The sequence below is a fragment of the Zeus faber genome (genome assembly GCF_960531495.2).
Source record: "Zeus faber genome assembly, chromosome: 6".
NCBI lineage: Eukaryota > Metazoa > Chordata > Actinopteri > Zeiformes > Zeidae > Zeus > Zeus faber.
This window is the reverse complement of record NC_137201.1, coordinates 17,328,964-17,347,494: the sequence shown is the minus strand read 5'-3', so window position 1 is coordinate 17,347,494 and position 18,531 is coordinate 17,328,964. Positions and strand designations below refer to the sequence as shown.

Below are 18,531 nucleotides of genomic sequence, written 5' to 3'. Positions count from 1 at the left end.
CACATCACCCGACGAAAACTCACTCACAACTTCCATCACAATAAAAATAGTTCTGTATCCTATATTGGCTGTACGCCAAGATATTTATACGCCTGCGAATAACATATAATGAATGTAACCTACAGAATACAATACAAATATATACTCTTCTCTGTTCAACTATAACTTCATTCAGGCGATATTACAGTTTAAATAGGACTTTAATGGGTGTAAATTTGGCACGCAATTTCTTTCATTTTCAAAATAAGTTTGGCACCGGCCTACCTGAATTCATCGGATGCGGCATCATGTCCTTCGCAGACCTTCCCCCCCCACCTCGAGGACGCCTTTTTCTGAGGTCTGTGGCTTAGTTCCTCTGAGCTCAAGCCTCATTTCCCAGTATATATAGGGGCCGTTCCAGGACTCCCGACCGAGGCTCATTTACCTGCTGTCAGTGATTAGGCAGATGCGGAGGCCCGGGTGGAAAAAGACGCATGCACCCATCCGAGAGCGTGCGAGGCTAGTGTTACGTCTCTTTCACATTGGTAAAGTTGCACCGAAATCCATCCACGCACCCATTGTCCTGCCCATGCATTATGGAAGGAGCAGCAGCTCGCGTGTTGCACCCTCCCCAGACACGCTCGACACTCAGATGCTCGCAGTCCTCCCCGGCAAAATTAAAACCAAGTTGAAACCCGAAACCAGGCTATGATCAACAAGACGCTGACAAGACAACAAAGGCATATTATTAATATTTAAGAAGATCATTACAGGTATTAATATGCGCATACCCGCCAGTGTATGGCTCGCTCTTTCCACTGTCATTTGAAAGCGGCCTTATAACAATTCTTTAACTATCAATACTTTTTAATATTCTATTCACCCGCTATTGTGTTCGGTCGGATCTGTCTGATTTCCAACCTTTTTCTAAGATAAATGTGGTTCATCAGATCTGATTGTCTCATCGTCTTGGCCTTGTGACGTCCTCCACACTATGCATAGGAACGCACATCGTTTTTACAGTTATATTCCAATTTAAGACATCTGTGTTGTTTCGGGTCATAGAAAATGAATGTATAATAATAAAACATGTAATAAAAAGCAAATGGTGCCCAATTCAGAGTTCAGGGGGTTGATTTTGCAACCATATGACATCTACGACTGAATCGAAATAGCGTCCTGTAGTCTTTACTATGTTCAGTAGCACATTGTGAATGTATTATTTAAAAACGAAAATAGTGAGAGATTGCAAATGAGTATGTATGAGAAGATATACAGGTGAAGTGTACCTGTTTATCTTGTGATGATTCATAAATAATTTGGTCAAAAGGCGTAACAAAGTATGTGCATCTAATTACTTTATGGTTGCCAATAAAGACTTTTATAGGGGTGACCTAAAATGGGCGGGGTTATGGTGAGGCGTGACTCTGAATTCAACGCGGCAGGAGGGTTAAGGATGCATATTATGGAGTATTCACCACCAACATAAGGCTGAAGACAGAATGCTGGACAAGAAAAAGTTCATAACGTGCACGAGCCTCTTGGGGAACTCTGGATTCTGCCCATAGGATAAACCCATAAGCCAACACCCAGGGAGAGAGCAGGATTACTATTTCACTATTTTTATTTCTATGAGTATTCTATATGCTTTTATATTCATGACATGAGTTAAAACTATAAATCACTGGTGTTAATTCATCACAAAAAAGGGCATGTTATTTAAAAAAACTGATTATTTTCTTTGTAAGCTTTGTGTTTGGTGCAGTCTTCATCTTCTTCTTCTGTTTCCAGTGTCGGCCAAGCTGGGAATTTACAGTAGGCCCGCGATTCCATTGTTCATTTTTACAATATATAGGAACCTGTTTAATCGATCAAAAATGGTCCGTCATGATAAAGGTTTTTTTTTCTTTTAAGAATCTACATCTGTCTATGGAATTAAAGCGTTCTGCTTCAAACAGATCATTATAACCCCACAAAGATTAACTGACATATGGCCTCGTACATTCCACTGTCGTCATAAGACATTTTACATTGTCCTATTTCTTAAACTGAAACAATGCAAAACTGTGATTTTAAATTAAATTATGTATGAATTTGTATAAACCGTATGTATAAACTAGATTCCTGAAGAGTAAACGACAGCAGATTGCAGACAGCTTTGTTGATTTAAACACAGGAAGTAAGGCGAAAACAACTTTTATTTTATTTTTTTTTATTTCTTCGAAGTTATAAGGGAAGCACATTTATTTGTTTTTGCCTAAAATATTGGGATATCTTGATTTGTATCCTTGACATAATAGTTAAAAGACAAAATAAAAATAACACCTTTAAACAAATTATAGGCAAATATATGTCTCTCATTAGTAAAATAAAAAAACGTAATACATAGTTGAGTTGAGGTGAGGTGATAACGGTCATGACAGCCAACAAGGCTACCCAGTAGTTCCCAATCTGTTTTTCTTGCGAATGACAATGTCCTAGTGTAAACTTGGAACCATGCTGTCCTTGGACACCACCAATCTCTATTTGGTTAGTAAATAAAATTTTGACAAGGCAGTTTAAGTTTAAAGTCAAACATTTTTTTCCACTTTTTTCTAAATGAAACAACGGAGTAAACAAACGGCTCTTAGTTGACATCAAATTCAAAATTTCTTAAACTCAAAAGGGATGGATTTCGTTTTCGTCAAGCTTTCATCATATTCAAACTGGAAATACCAGCATTTGATAAGAGCAAAAAAAACCAAAAACAAAACAAAACAAAAAAGTGTTTTTCCTTTCTCTTACTGAAGTAATTATTCATCCAAATTGTTCTGCCTTGGGATCGCCTTGCCTCGGGTATATCATCCAAAGTCCTTAGGGATATTGATGTCTTCGGGAAGTTGTACTTGAAATTTGGTCCCACATTTTTTGGCAACCATACCACGACCAAAATGCAACAAAAACAAACAGAAATCTCTTATTTAAAATCGCAGAAAAGAAAACCTTGCATGATCTCCATTGGCCTGAAACCAAGAGCACTTCTGAATGACAACTTAAATTTCTACCTAAAGCAGTGTAACGGGTTGGGGTTCAGGGCTCCCCTGGACACTGAACACATGGGCAGTTGCATAAGAAAATGGGAAGGACATTTCTTTGGAGGATCAGATTCGCCAAATTAAAGGAGCTGTCCCACGAACAAAAGACGTCTCTTTCAAATCTTTACATGACGCGGACTTTAACTACTGTGTATTATGATAGGACTCACCAACAGCGAAAACTAACTATCCCTACGCAAGTCAAACACCTACTGTATAATAGTTGAACACAAGCAATAGGCAAAGTTAATAACTTCCAACAATTCAACAAGGATGTGGATCAATTCCCGCTCAGTGACTCCCTGCACCACAAATCCTCCCCCACCCACAGTCAAAGAAGCCCTACACATTAGTTTCCCCTTTATACAGAGTTAAATCCACCATATCCTACATGAGTTTACTTTTCCGTCATGCCACAATATACAAAAGATACTCTTAGAATGACAAATACTTTCCTAAAACGGAGAGGAGTTGATTGCGAAAGTGGCTCTTGACGAGGGAAGAGACCGGTTTCGTGAGACTCCTCTTCTGACATCTGCTGTTCATTGGGGTTTAGTGCATCATGGGTTTTTTTTTTATAGGCCACAGCTCTTTCACCACACACACACACACACACACACACACACACACACACACACACACACACACACACACACACACACACACACACACACACACACACACACACACACACACACACACACACACACACACACACACACACACACGGGCCTTTTGCAGTCATTCTATTTTTCTGTGCGCTGGTACATCTATGAAAATGCATTTGTGGGTGACATGACAGCTGACATGCAGTGGGTCAGGAGATGTGCATACTGGCGCTAGGGCCTCATGAAGGACTTGTGAGAGTCTACGAGGGAAATTTAGTCTATGGGGCGGGGATGGGGCGGTAAAAGATGAATTTGGTGACAAAGTCCAAGTAACCCTAACGCAAAATACAAGTAAAATTGCATCACCAATCTTGCCATTAAAACAATTAACTTCCGACTGAGTGCCCAGAAAAAGGTGGATTGTCATCCTGCAGTTTCTCTGATGGCAGACACGATGGAGAGAAATACTCGCCTGCCGAAGCAATCAGATACAAGAGTACGGGCAAGGAAAACGAGGAGGAAAGGAGGAAGGTGTGGCTGAACCGCCTTGAGTCAGTGACAAGGGTCAGACGGCATTGTTCTTCAGAGGAGGGGGACCTCCGGCCCCATTCTGGTCACGCTGCTTGGCCTGGCTGGGGGCAAAGGTCAAGCACAGTGGAGAAGAAGCCTTAACCGGGGGAGTAGCCGCCGCAGATAATGAATTCCCTTCTGCTCTCAGAAGGTTCTCGCGGGGAGGGAGGGGTGTAAGGGTTTAAGTGTGTGCGCGAGATAACAATGAACTATTCTGCAATACCACACTGCAGCTTCCTCGTCTAGTGATAAAAATCCTTTGTGTTTCTTTTCTTTATTGTAAAAAATATTGTCTCGTTTAAATATGAATATAGTAAAGAGGCCTCTGCTCTTAAGGAAATGACAGTCTGTGTTGTGAAGAGTGAGAAGATCCCCTCCCCCCCTCCACTACAACTCCATATCCTGAGCCTCATCTTCAGAGAAGTCAGACATGGAGCTCTCGGATGAGGAGTCGCCCGCTCCCTCCTCCTGCTCCTTCAGGGCCTCCTCTGTGGCATACTTCTGGATGTACTCTATGGCAATACAGGGGAGGGGGGGGGGAGAGAGAGAGGGAGAGAGAGAGAGAGAGTGAGAGAGAGAGAGAAGGTAATTCATCTAAATATCTCAATCCGCTCTCAAATCATTGTGCCCAGGGCCACGCGGTGCGGCGAGACGCGCAGCCTCATCAAGAGAACGCGTCTGTCGGACAGGAAAGGGACCCCCACCTTTGATCTTGTGTTTATAGTCCTCCGGCCGATGCAGGTACATGGCCGCCGCGTCGCCGTTCAAGGGGTCAATGGGGTTGGGGTAGGCCAGAAGCTGGGGCAGGAAGGACTCGAAGATGTTGGTGAGGTCTAATGGGGCGGGGGAGAGAAAGAGAGAGAGAGAGAGAGAGGGAACTGGATTAGGAAAACTAAATAGAACAGCATTGTGATAAGACCAAAAAGGGCCGATCGTTCATATGCAGTTATAAGATGAAACACTAGAGTAGAGGTCTCTCTTGCAAGGTTGTATCGGAGTAAAAGTTGTAGTTATTATGTTCATATAATTAGAAAGGGTGTCTCTCTCTCTGCCAGCACCAGAGTCCAGTGCCAACTGGACTCCAGTACTGAGAGTGCAGTCATTTTTTCAGAGGCTGGCATAGTGAAAGTACTAAATAACGTTTGTTAAATAAAAGACTACATGAAAAGGCTTAAGATAGGCGTACCATTTGGGCAAAAATCAGAAAACAAAACAAAAAAAACCAAAACATAACTGTCCAGAAAATGTCAACTCAGGAACACATATAAGACGTCTTTGTTGTTTGTCTCTATCAGTTAAGAGAGACTGACTCAAATCCAGACCTCTTTCAGTGGAACATCTCAACTTACAAAGTAAAATTCATGACACATAAAACAACTGTCTCATTTTTTTTTTGACATCTATGGAAGTAATTGGAAAGAGTGCCAGCAAGCAACAAACATAGCAACATATACAATACAGCAACATAATAAACGTCTCTTACATATGTCCCCTCATTAAATTCAACACAATCCCCTGTTCTTAATAACGTCCTATGACAATGACTGACAGAGCCTGCAAACCGTTACCAAAAAATGAAAACACTCCGTTTGCAGACACTCATTCAGAACAAACTCACGCCACAACAACCGGAGGCTGGTTGCTTTAAGGTGATGCCCTTTCTCATCTCATTTTTATCCATTTCTCATGGAGCCTCCAAAACACCGAATAAACATTCTTAACCTTGATGAAATTCCCTCCAGGGGATTGCAGCAGTGAAGTTGGTCTCCAGTGACATCACATCCTGCTTGGAGAGTTTTCTTTCGAGGTGTGAAGGCTTTGGCTTACAGTACATACCAGCCAGAGGCTCCATTGTTTAAGTATATGCTCTTCATTTAAATAACTGTCTCTTAATATCCATCAGTATAGTCAATTGGCCGGTATATTTATTAAAACAAACCCAAATGATATAGCTCTATACATACCGTATAGAGCTGTCCAGGTCTGGTTAATGACATCTAGACACACAGTTCCTGACCTGAAAAAAAAAAAATATATATATATAAATATATATAGATATTATTAAAAGATAGAAACCTAGACCTAAAGATGACAGAGCTGTGGAAAAGTGAAGAGACACGAACATGTAATTTGGCAAGTGCAAAAAAAAAAAAATATATATATATATATATATATATATAGATAGATAGATAAGTCAGAGTATACCATATACAAAACTGAAAATATCCAAAAGCAATAATTTATTTAAGTGAATTTGCTTGGTTAAATTTAAAAAAAAAAACTAAAAAAAAACATAAACGATTATTGCTGACAAACAGTAACATGTCTGTTAAATAAAGCAGGCCTACTTACGCTTCATCAATGTTGGGATGAAATATTTTATTCATAAATCCTGTAAATAAATTGGTATAATTTAGTCATTGCAGTATCTTCTTTTAAAATGTTAAAGGGGTCTGTAATGCAAAATGACATGTACAAAACGTTTGTTTTGAGACTTATGTTTTGTTGCTCATATCAATACAAGGCAGCATAGTGCTGTTTCCTACCTATTGATGGAGATTTGAAGGGGTATTTGTCTGGTAGGTCCACGCGAACCTTCCACACTCCTCCTTCATAAGGCGCTGAAACACAAAGCACATGCATTAAAAGAAATACTCCTACACTAAAATAGTTCAAGGGCAAATAAAAGACAAAAACTTTCTCAAGCTCTTACTTCCTGGTGGTCCGTGAAACTTGACAACAAACTCATTCAGTCCACTGAGGATGGTTACTTCATGCTTGCTTTCGATACTGACATCTGGTCAAGGTAAATGCACATAAAAGGTAATAGAAAGTCTGCCTTTTTAAAACAATGTTTTGTAAACAACGAGATATGTAAAAACCAGACAGCTGGTGTATAGATGCTTTTAAAACCTTTAGCTCAAAACATGCATGACGGTTGAAGCGTAGCATCAACATGACTCATGGCATTTTGATAAATAATGCAGTGACTACCAGCAGATGAGCTCTGCCAACTGATCCCAGCTCAATCTACCACCTCTGAGCTCTACACTCCACTGAAGTGGAATCGAATTTATACGGTGGTTAAAAAAAATCAAGGCTCAATGCTTTCCTCATCAAAATTAAACATGTTGAAGGGTCAATAACAAATGCACAGCTAGCAGTATCACTACTGCCAAGAGAGAGTCACGAATGCAAACATTGTTGAATGAATAAACATAAATTTGCAGAATATATCTGCATTAAACAGACAGGATAAGATTTACATTTACACCGATACACTGCGTTCAGCGTGTATGTTGTGCATCCAGGAAGGTAAAGGCTGCGGTTAAGTGCAACGGAACCGTGGGAAATTAGCTTGTACTTTGTTCTTGCAGCTCAGAGCTGGTGGAGCTGCAAGACCAAGTGTCATAATCAGCGGGTGGTGCCAAAGCAAGAACTGTTTACCATCTGACAACGGGGCATAAATTTGCGGCCCATGAGTTATTGTGCAAGTCGGACACAAATTGATAAGCAATGCCAAGGCAAACAAACACACCATTGGAAAAATCATTACATCTATTATGAAAAGTTAATATTTATAGGCAAGAAGCAACATCATTATAGCCGATTATACTTTTTTTCGCTTCTCATTTATAGTTGACGCGAAAGAAAAGTGCTCACTTGTAATAAAGCCAATCCAATAAAGCACTGCCTCAACACAGAAGACCGCTGCATGTTATTGCCCCAATAAATAAACCCGCGCTCGACACAACAACAATGCAAAATTGTGTACTTATAAACGTAAATCTATAGCCGCCAGTTCCTGATGCAAAGCGTTGACGGGCAGAGCTGAGGTCAATGTGATCGGTGGGTTGCTCCACGTTGCCCTAAATCGCAGACAGCCTAAGATATGTCTCTAATCACTGGAGCCCAGGCCTTTATCCACCTAGCGATCGGCGACTGACATCGGAGACGTGACCCTCCTCACCCCCACGTGGCATGAGGACCAGCGGGTCCCCGACCGACCGAGTTGATCCCGCCCCCCCCCCCCTCCCCTCCCCCCGCAGTGTGCGTGTGCGACGGACGCACAGCGCGTTTGTTGTCCCCCGATCAGCTGTCTCCGAAACCCCCCCCCGGTTTTCCGGATGGTAACAGGCTGGCCAATCAGAGGGCGAGCTGCCGCTGCAGGACAAAAACAAAACAATTCGGCTCGTGCTGTCAGTAGCTTCAATGCTAACGCGGAGAACAACCCGTCGAACCGTGTGGCTGAGGGTCGGCGCGCAGCAAAAGGCGTCATCAGATTAACGCCGAACCCCGACGTTATTGGGAATAACAGATACAAGCGACGTCTGGCTTGGTCGAAAGAGAAAGACACTACTTGCAGATTATCTCCCCCCCCCCCCCTCACACAAACCGCCGTGTCAAGTGTTGTGTTTGTGCTACATGCTATTTTTGAACAACACATCGTGACGCCGCAAAAAAAACAAAAATAAAAAATAAAAATCTAATCAAATCAAATAACAAACCACCGTCATGCTGCCCATTCCGAACCCCTTTTCACCCGCTCACCACTTCACCAACAGCCCACAGTTTAGCTTGTGCTTACTAGACAATAGGGAAATATTATCCAAAAATAGAATTTAAAAAATACAGAAATGACAAAAAAAAAATCGAAAGAAATAATCTTTTTTATAGAAGTATCTCCAGAAGAGACGCTATTTCTTCGGGGGGGTCAAATTTATCACAATAAAGATGCGCTGTGAGGCTTCTGAGGCTGATTGTTTATTTTTAGGTTTATCGTATAATGACTATTTCTTGTTAATTATTAGGTTTATAGTTTATTGCCATTGTTATTATTATTATTTTTTAGCTTTTTTTAGCTTTTTGTATATTGCACATTTTCTATTTTTTTATTATACAGTATTGCAGGTCTATTGCATATTGTCATTTTGAAATAGTTTTTAATCTTACTACTTTATTATTAGCGCTGCTTATTGTTTTCGTGTTAGCTGCTGTTAACACCGTCCGGGAATGAATAAAGTACCCATTACATGTACTGTAGGTAGGGAGCTAGGTGGCTAATGCTAACAGCACATAGCTTTACTTACACAGGCCAACCGTCACCGGCGGCCACAGTTTAACTGACACACGTCATATTGCGTTACAACAGTCGCTCTTTCGCCACAACAAACTAAAACCTCCGACGGGACGCGGTGGTGGGGGGGGACGACACCCGACGTGTATCGGTCAACAACAACGTCAACAACAACCACAACCGATCCATGTCACAACCAACCCAGCCAGCTGACAACAGTCGTCGTGAAACGGAGACACACAAAAGCCACGTCGTCTCCCCCGTCCGTGTTGTTTATGTTCCTGGAGAAGGAAGGGGGAAGGGGGAAGGAGAGAAGGAGAGAAGGAAGGATACAGTTTCACCACGTCGGTATCCATTCGCCTCTTGCCCGGACTTGGAGACGACATTTTTTCCTTTTTCCCCTCTCCCCCCCCCCCTCTCTCTCTCTCTCTCGCTCCCGAATAGAATGTTCTGAAAACAAAGTATTCCGCCGTGACGTCTCAGCTCGTCAGCGTCGCTGCTCTCGGGTGCTCGGGCTGCGGTTGATCCATAAACGGCTTTTGTTTCCCTTCCCTCGGCCCGGGTCACTTTCCCCTCCAGCACCTCTCCTCCGAATCCGTCCGCTCGGGTCCCGTCCTGAGGAGCGTCTCTCTGCCCATGACATCAACCCTGAGCCGGGCGTGTGGGAGGAGGGGCCCCAGAAACACACGCACGCACGCACGCACGCACACGCACACACGCACACACACACACACGCCACTGTTATTTTGCTATACATTCATTTAGCAATCTTTCCAAGCAGTGTTAGATCACATAAAACACACTGTTTGCCACCGTTCGTTTAATCATTAATGGTGACCAAAAACTTCATTGTCTTGAGTTTTTCAGATCGGTGCCAGTGCAGCTCTAGTATCTGTGTGTTATTGTCTAGACCATTGGAAACCTTAAAAAAAAAAATTAATAAATAAATAAAAAAGCCCCTGCATTTACGCACGATCACACACACGCACGCTATTTTCAGGTACAGACGTTGAAATTTGTTGATCCAGAGGGTTAATTTTTTTTCTCCCTATTTTAAACTCTCTCAAAGTCTTTGCGTAGGCCCATGTTTTTCTGCTGCCATCACTTTACTGGGAATTAATAAGTATCTGTCTAATCTATGTGATCTAATCTACAGAACAAGTCGAACAAGTATAGACATAAATCAGACGTAACCACATACACAGCTGATAATATCAGCAAGTAGTTCTGAGGCAGGTGCAATAAATCTTCTCTTTAACTCAATGTGCTGGTTAAATTAAAAAACAACAACAACAACAACATAAATAGCTGTGAGGTTTTAGGTGTCCTTAGCCCTTACATACAAGATTTTGAGAGCATACTGAGGTTTGGTGGATTAAGGCACATAAACGGTTCTTTGAGCTCTTGTTTTCTACTGGAGGCCATGCCACTGGAACTGGAGGATTTCATAGGGAAAACCAATCAGTTGCACACTACCAGTGACTGCTGGGGGAGGGAGAGAGCTGCCCCAACCACTTTATATCAGATTTGCCCAAAATCATTACCATTTCCATCAGGGTGGGGATAAGTAAATAATAATTTAATATTGTTTACATCTAAATAAACAAACGTTTCCCTTAAATACGACTCAATGCTACAAGCAATTAGCATATGTTTTAAAGAAAATAAACACAATTAAAGCTTGGAAATAAAATCAACCATAACTTCAAAATCAAATCTCTGTCACAGCCCCCTTCCCCCAGGTTCAATTTGGTAGGGTCTAACGATCAGCTATTGGATTGATTAACCTTTTACTTCTCTTCATCAGTACAGATTCTAGAAAGATTTTCAGAAATCTCTGACAACTCATCACCGCATTTAATCGTATCAAGACAACTGAACAACTATCGTTCATGATTACGTCAAAGTGAAGGCAATTTGGACTTCTGATGTCCTCTGATTTCATTGTGACCATACAGGAAAACTATTTATAGGGGCATTGTATTTAGAATTCACATTGTTAGAACTTTTGTTATTTTATTATCTGTTATTATCTACAGCCTACAGGAACCAGGCGGGTGAATTGATTTACTTTTACAGTGATAGGAATTGATTTTCTGGTGTTTTTGCTGCTCATTGCTCATCAGCAGCCCTTGAGATAACCTCTCAAACTAAAGTACAGAAAATACCCTTAGACAGTATGTATTCATGTACACGACAGAGAACAAAATCAATCAAATGATTGCTCTGTTTGTTCTGTTTTATGAACTTCCATTCTATTAGAAGTGGGTCTCTCTTGTGCGATGACATCCGCAGGACCAATCCAGACTGGCTATGAGCGTGCCAGTTTGGGAAGATCTGGGAGAAAGGTTGTCATCATTGTTTTCAGATTTGAAAATGACTGTTATTCAACCCATCTTTCAACCTACTCCACAAGAAATGTAGTTTCAAATGACAGTGGTTTTCCTACCTGTAGTGATTGGGTATTTTAACTTTTTTTTCTTTTCTTGGTCCCATAGGAGTTGACACTGAACACTCAACGTTACAACAGTGAACTTAAATTTGTGATTGAGTGTGGGATTGAAGAAGTGAGTGAGAGTATACACTTGTTTTGGTTTTTTTACATTATCTGTGATTTGCTTTTAAGATAAACCATGGCAGAAATATAAGGCGCTTGGACTTTCCAGACCCGGGGGTTCCCAAACTTTTTTTTAATTGCAAGGCCTTGGCAGAATAAGCTCTGGTTGAGGACCCCACCCCCCCAAAAAAATATAAGCACTTTATTTCCCCGTAATAAACTGTGTGGTTAAACATGTGCTGTAACGTTGTTTGTGCAACTTAAACCTTGCTGACAAAAAGTGCAAATCTATAAACAAAAATAAACCTCAACGTCATTAGTGAGGTTCACTGGATATCTTTTGTATAATAAATATTAAAAAGGGGGAAAATAATAATAAATAAAGAAATATAAATATATACAATTAAAATAAATACGACTAACAATAACAATAACTGTACTTCCTGCATGCGACTCTCGACCGCGCCGTAAAATAAAAGGCCTCCTCTGATTGGTCGAAACGCTCCAGCTGACGGTGACGTTTCAGCTCGCCGCGGACGGAAACCCCAGTGTTGTTTTTTTTTGTGTGTTTTTCTTTATAGTTATTTTGATGCTGGGTGCTGCGATTTCTCCGCGTAATATTTGAACAGCAGCGGACGCTCCCTGTTCGTTTTTTTTTGTGTTCGCCGCGCGGCATTGAGAACACAATGTCGTTCGCCGAGGACGGAGAAAATATTGGCCTAAATCAGCTGAATAAGTTCGAGAAACTGTCGTGGAGGCCTTCCCTTAGCGACTCAGGTTTGTAAACAAAACAGCCGCCGCACGGGCTGTGCCACTTCACCGCCGTTCCTGGACGCAGTGCCGTCAGATAAAAGGGTTTTTGCACAGCTTGTCACCGGGCGAGGCTGTATTTGGACCCTGGCAAGTTGCAGAACCGCCATAGCGAAAGGGCCGGAGCGAGCTAACTAGTTGCCGCTACCGAATCGACGCGAGACTCGCGAACCAATCTTTTGAATGACTCGGGCGTCTGGAGTCACTCCGCCAAAAGAGTCGACTCACAAACCGAAAATAGTTACAGGGGACCGAATGAAGGACCTGGGCATTTGGCACAATTCGTATTGAATGTAACAGATTTACACTTTCAACATTCCGCCAAAAATAAACAAACCCCGGACAGAAGTACATTTATTTTTGTGATTCTCACTTTGCACAAACGACGCTTTTTACTGAGTGACTCGTCAAGAACCGAATCTCACTCCTGCTGGGGAAGCCAAATAGCATGGTTTCCCAGGGTCTCTTTAGCCCATTAAGTAAGTGTGTGTGTGTGTGTGTGTGTGTGTGTGTGTGTGTGTGTGTGTGTGTGTGTGTGTGTGTGTGTGTGTGTGTGTGTGTGTGTGTGTGCGTGCGTGCGTGCGTGTGTGTGTGTGTGTGTCAGGCTCCAAAAAGAGAGTGCGATGGCTCCAGGCACGGCGGATCTTCTCGCCGTCCTGCCCCAACCTACGGATCCCCAACCGGTTCCTCAGGGAAGGTGGGTGGGCTGCACCCGGGCAACGAAAAGGGAAAAAGCTTCACCCACAGACACATATAAGAAAGACAAATGCATGCAGCAAGGAGCTCCCACAAGACCGGAAAAAAACAATACTGGAAAATGAAGTGTATGTGGCCAAAAAGTGCGTTTATATTCAGATTGTGTGTGTGTGTGTGTGTGTGTGTGTGTGTGTGTGTGTGTGTGTGTGTGGTGGAGAAACTTTTGTTTGGAAGTTTCAAGCATCCCAGTAGTGGACACACTATAGGATTAAGCAAAGGGTGGGGATCACATGGCATCACACGTTTTGGGATTATAGCACACACTGTAGGAGCTGAGGCGATAATATCAAACTAAGACGAAAACCTTAATTAGGTACCCTGTTAAAATGACATCTTTGGCTGTTATTAAAATACCCCGATCTGTATATTTTACATATAACATGAATACTAGCAGTTTTTTGTGGTGTCACCTTTATTCATTTATTTATTTCTTTGTTTATTTTAAAAAGCATGATTTTTTTTTTTTTAATTTTCATTATGTCCATTTTTGGGAACAGGTATGATTCATCGCAATTTCCTCATCTCCCGCAGGACACTGTGCACCCCCTGCCCGTAGTGGGCACCGTTGTGTAGCAGATAACTCAAACCTGTACGTGTTTGGAGGTTACAACCCAAACTTTGACGAGGCGGGAGGGTCAGAGAATGAAGATTACCCGCTATTCAGGGAGTTGTGGAAATTCCATTTTGCGACAGCCACCTGGCAGCAGGTGCGAACAGAAGGCTACATGCCCACCGAGCTCGCCTCTATGTCAGGTAAAGACCGATGCGGTCCCCCCGTTTCCCATCCATCGTCAACGCCACTGTCTGGTGTTAAGAATAACAATGTTAATTTGTATGCTGAAATGATTTAAAGCCAACTCATAGTGCCCATATTAATAAAAATAATAAAATCAACCTTCATAAAGATGTTTTTTTTTTATGAACTATTACTCTAAGGAATCATAAAAACAAAGTGTGTTTTTGTTAGTATCAGTGTCTTCTTCCGAAAGCTTGATCAGACCAATAGACTTGCAGTAGAGCGAGTGTTCTGTCTGAGGGTTCTTCAGGTTTTCTGTGTCTTTCAGCTGTTTTACACGGCAACAACCTGCTTGTTTTCGGTGGTACTGGCATTCCATTTGGTGAAAACAACGGCAATGATGTCCACGTCTGCAATGTCCATTACAAACGATGGAACCTACTCAACTGCAGAGGGAAAAAACCCAACAGAATCTATGGGCAGGTAAAATAATAGTTTGTCTCTGCACATCGGTACCATACCTTTGACTTTTATATTTGACCTTTTGAGAAAAGAAATATATATTTTGGGCTCATAGCTTTGTTCTACCCCCACTTCCAGGCCATGGTCATTATAAATGGCTACCTCTATGTGTTTGGAGGGACGACAGGCTACCTGTACAGCACAGACCTGCACAGACTGGATCTGACCACCAGGGAGTGGATCCACCTCAAGCCCAACAACGCACCCACAGACCTTCCTGAAGAGAGGTGAGAAGAATGGAAATGAAACAAGGAATCAGAATAATCATCATAATCATCCGCCGTGATAATCATCACCTCAGTTGATTCCTCCAAATGCTCTTAGACTTTAAAGGCCATTTCATTGATCTACTCAGATACAGACATGAGCTTGCTCATGACGGACAGAGAATCTACATTTTAGGAGGCGGGACATCCTGGACATCGTACCCTCTAGACAAGGTATTTGACAGTGGGCGTGCACGTCATCCCAAAATAATCACTGAGCGTTTCATTAATGCCTCTTATCTTTTATCAGATTCATGCATACAACTTGGAGACAAATTACTGGGAGGAAGTAATCACAAAACCACATGAAAAAATAGGTATGTGATCCGAGTGGGGCTTTTGTTTGGCGGTGCCACGTGACAATATGTCAAATATTTGGGTCAGAATTCGAGAGCCCCTGCACCGACTCTAGTTTGTTTGTTTGTTACTTCCTACCAGGATATCCTGCTGCACGCCGTTGTCACAGCTGTGTGCAGGTCAACGAGGGTAAGGAAGTGCATGTTTTATTTTTATTATCATAGTTTTTTATTAAAATCTTTACTTTGCACCGTAGGGACCTTCCTGCAATAGTGTGTTGATAGTGTCTTTCCCTCCATCCAGAGGTTTATATATGTGGGGGTTTCAACGGGGAGATGATCCTGTCCGACCTGTGGAAGATCAACCTGCAGAGCTCTCAGTGGACCAGGCTCCCTGCCCTCATGCCAGAACCAGCGTACTTCCACTGTGCTGCTGTCACCCCGGTGAGTAAAACAATCCATAACACACACATTTAAAAGACGGCTGACTTTATGAACAGTTATCTCAGAAGCTTTATTATTATTTTTATTATTGCAGCCACTATTGTTATCTTGGATTTTTTATTTTTTATCTTTAATCTTTGGCTAAAAGTATCTGGAACACGACAACCGCAGTACACACAGACATGATTGGGGTCTCGTTAGAACCGGCACGTTTCGGGCGTGTTGTTGCTCGAGATTGATCAATATCGATGTACATTTTGAGCAGAAATTTGTGAAAAACGGTCTCATAATTTTTCTCAAGGTAGAAGAGCGTTGAGGTGTTTTGATTCGTTTCAGGAGCAAGGCGCTTTGTGACATCATAGGAGGTCATATAAGTCCAAGCTTCGTCTCTCAGAACTCGTTCGCATCCAGCCACTTGTGACACGTAGACAGACGACTTGTGCTGCGTTCAAAGGAAATTCGGAAAACTAACTTGTGCTGCGTTTTCCAAAACTCCAAAAAACAATAATCGGTCACAGAAGGCCTCTTCGCACGCAGGAAGGTCTAAGAACCTTTAGAGGAACTAGGCCTCGGCGATCAAACGATCTCCATCATTTTCACGATAAAATCTTCCACGATGACTATGACGAATTTATGTGACACGAACAGCCAATCGTACAGCAGGAGCTGTACAGCAGGGCTTACTCCGCAGCACAGCGAGCCCCGAAATCGCATTGGGTCTTCTTCAAACAGCGACTTCAACTAGAACTCGCCCTCCTCCCAACCCCGAGCCCGGTGTGGCCCCCACTCCCGCAAAAGGAGAGCGATTTAAGAAAGAATCCCCGATTTTATTTTTTTTTATTTTTTATTTTTTTTATTTTTTTCCCCCTCTTTCTTCAGTGGTGTCGGGTCTGACATGGTTGGAGAGAGTCCCTCAGTCTATTCCAAACGTCCCAGCATATAATCACAGAGCGCAGATTCGGGAACCTTGCGAACCTGTAATACGTACCAAACATGACTAAACTGGACCCTGTTTATTGCTGCCTGCAGCTATATTTCTCATTATTATTATTATTATTATTATTATTATTATTATTATTATTATCTTCTCTGTCCACCAGGCGGGCTGCATGTATATCCATGGCGGTGTCGTGAACATGTCTGAGAACCGGAGGACTGGCTCTCTGTACAAGGTGTGGCTGGTGGTCCCCAGTCTGCTGGACCTGACCTGGGAGAAGCTCCTCAAAGCCTTCCCTCGCCTGGCGCAGCTCTCCACCCTGCAGCTGCTCAACCTGGGCCTCACGCACGCACTCATCCAGCGCCTCAAATAGCCCAAGGTAAAATCTACAAACTGACCCTGGCCGAATGCTCACAAACTGCGTGTTTGACAGGTTTGAGGCGCAGGCTGAGGAAGCGTGCGACGCACCGAAACTTCTGATGCCTTTTTTTGATTGTATTCATATTTATTTATTTATGTTTTGATTTCAAGCGTGTCATTTCGTGGACATGGAACATGGCATTTGTAACTATTGGGAAAAACTACATTTTTATTAACTTTTTTTGAATCGTCGTTCCTCTTAAGGTGCATTTTGAATCAGAAAATTCTGATTTTTCTTTTTAATTTTTATTTTTTTTATGGGTTTGTTACGTCTCATTCGTGCCTTTTTTTTTTAAATTTCTCTCTCTTGCAGTCTGTTCTTCACATCACGTTTCACATTTTCAGTGGTCAGAAATGTGCGCAAGATGAAAATGGTCTGTCATGTTTCAAGTATATTTTTGTCAAAGCTGACATTTCTGGAGAAGCAAACAAATGCTTCCTCCCGTTTAAGGGTGGGTGAAATGCCAGTGCCAGATGGACTTCTACCAGGACAAATGAACTGTCAGCTGCTGCTATATTCACCATGACCCCCTCCAACGTTACAATTAAAAGTAATTTAGAAAGCGGATTAAATAGTCAAACCCTTGTTGTAATATTTCTTGAATCTAATGCTTACAACCTCATTACTTATTTAAATGTAAACATTTTTTATTATGTCTTTGATCATACCAAGGTATTTTAATCTTATTTTCACACGTTTTGTCTACTTCAGATCCATTTTAGTCTGATCGCGATACATTTTTATTTTTATTTTTATGGATTTACCAAGATTTTCTTTATAGCCAATCGAATTGGGTCTAAATAATCATTGTGTGGTCTGTTTAAAAAAAAAAAAAAGGGGGGGGGGGGGGTGTTAATTGCTTAAAACACATGGTATGCTCCACCCCCTGTGGTCACAATAGGTCAGGTTATTGACATGCAGCATACAAATAGTTCGACGTTTACAGCTTTGCAGGCCCCTTCCATGCACATTTCAGGTTTTGACTGGTATCAACAAGGGACAGTGTAATAGGAAAATTACGTTGCCTCACTTGAGCCACCTATGACACACACTGTGAATTCCCGCTGCCTGTTCTTTTCCTCTTCTTCCCGTGTCATAATTCCCGTTTCTAGGCTGAACTCTTCTTAAAGGGGCTGAACTGCACTACACGCGTAGCTCCCAAGTGATTCTTAAAGGACCATACTGATGTCAAATTTTTCATTCCCCCTCCTTTTCCTGATGATCGCTCTCATTTTTAGATTTTCAAAATATTCCATTCCCTTTTCCAAAACTTGAACAATATGGTGAGAAACCTATCTTAAAGTTATTTCCTGGTCCCGCTGACAGTTAGGGTAACTCATATTTATCAAAGGTACTTACTTTTGCTGTGTTTTTTATGTGTTTAAAACGATGAAAATGCCTCCGTTTGTGTCACTTCCTTAAATGGAACCGACAAATAAAATATGGCAAAATGAAGTGCCGTTGACAAAAATGTGTTT

At 41.9% G+C, this 18,531-nt stretch overlaps 2 protein-coding genes across 2 annotated transcripts; one reads left to right on the top strand and one right to left on the bottom strand.

Annotated features, from left to right (window-relative positions):
- Positions 1-2,169: 2,169 nt before the first annotated feature.
- Positions 2,170-9,714, bottom strand: LOC307231869 (ubiquitin-conjugating enzyme E2 H-like). The gene is made up of 7 exons (XM_080002739.1): positions 9,642-9,714; positions 6,945-7,021; positions 6,778-6,852; positions 6,584-6,623; positions 6,196-6,248; positions 4,936-5,064; positions 2,170-4,743 (listed from the first exon to the last, which is right to left on the bottom strand). The coding sequence occupies exons 1-7, from the start codon at positions 9,692-9,694 to the stop codon at positions 4,619-4,621; spliced, it is 552 nt and encodes a 183-aa protein (XP_079858865.1). The 5' UTR covers positions 9,695-9,714; the 3' UTR covers positions 2,170-4,618.
- Positions 9,715-12,551: 2,837 nt separating this feature from the next.
- On the top strand, positions 12,552-17,095 carry LOC307231943 (kelch domain-containing protein 10-like; the record flags this gene model as incomplete). The annotated part of the gene is made up of 9 exons (XM_080002820.1): positions 12,552-12,642; positions 13,945-14,184; positions 14,496-14,650; positions 14,768-14,916; positions 15,045-15,129; positions 15,206-15,272; positions 15,394-15,441; positions 15,556-15,695; positions 16,796-17,095. The coding sequence occupies 9 exons, from the start codon at positions 12,552-12,554 to the stop codon at positions 17,003-17,005; spliced, it is 1,185 nt and encodes a 394-aa protein (XP_079858946.1). The 3' UTR covers positions 17,006-17,095.
- Between the last annotated feature and the right edge of the window lie 1,436 nt (positions 17,096-18,531).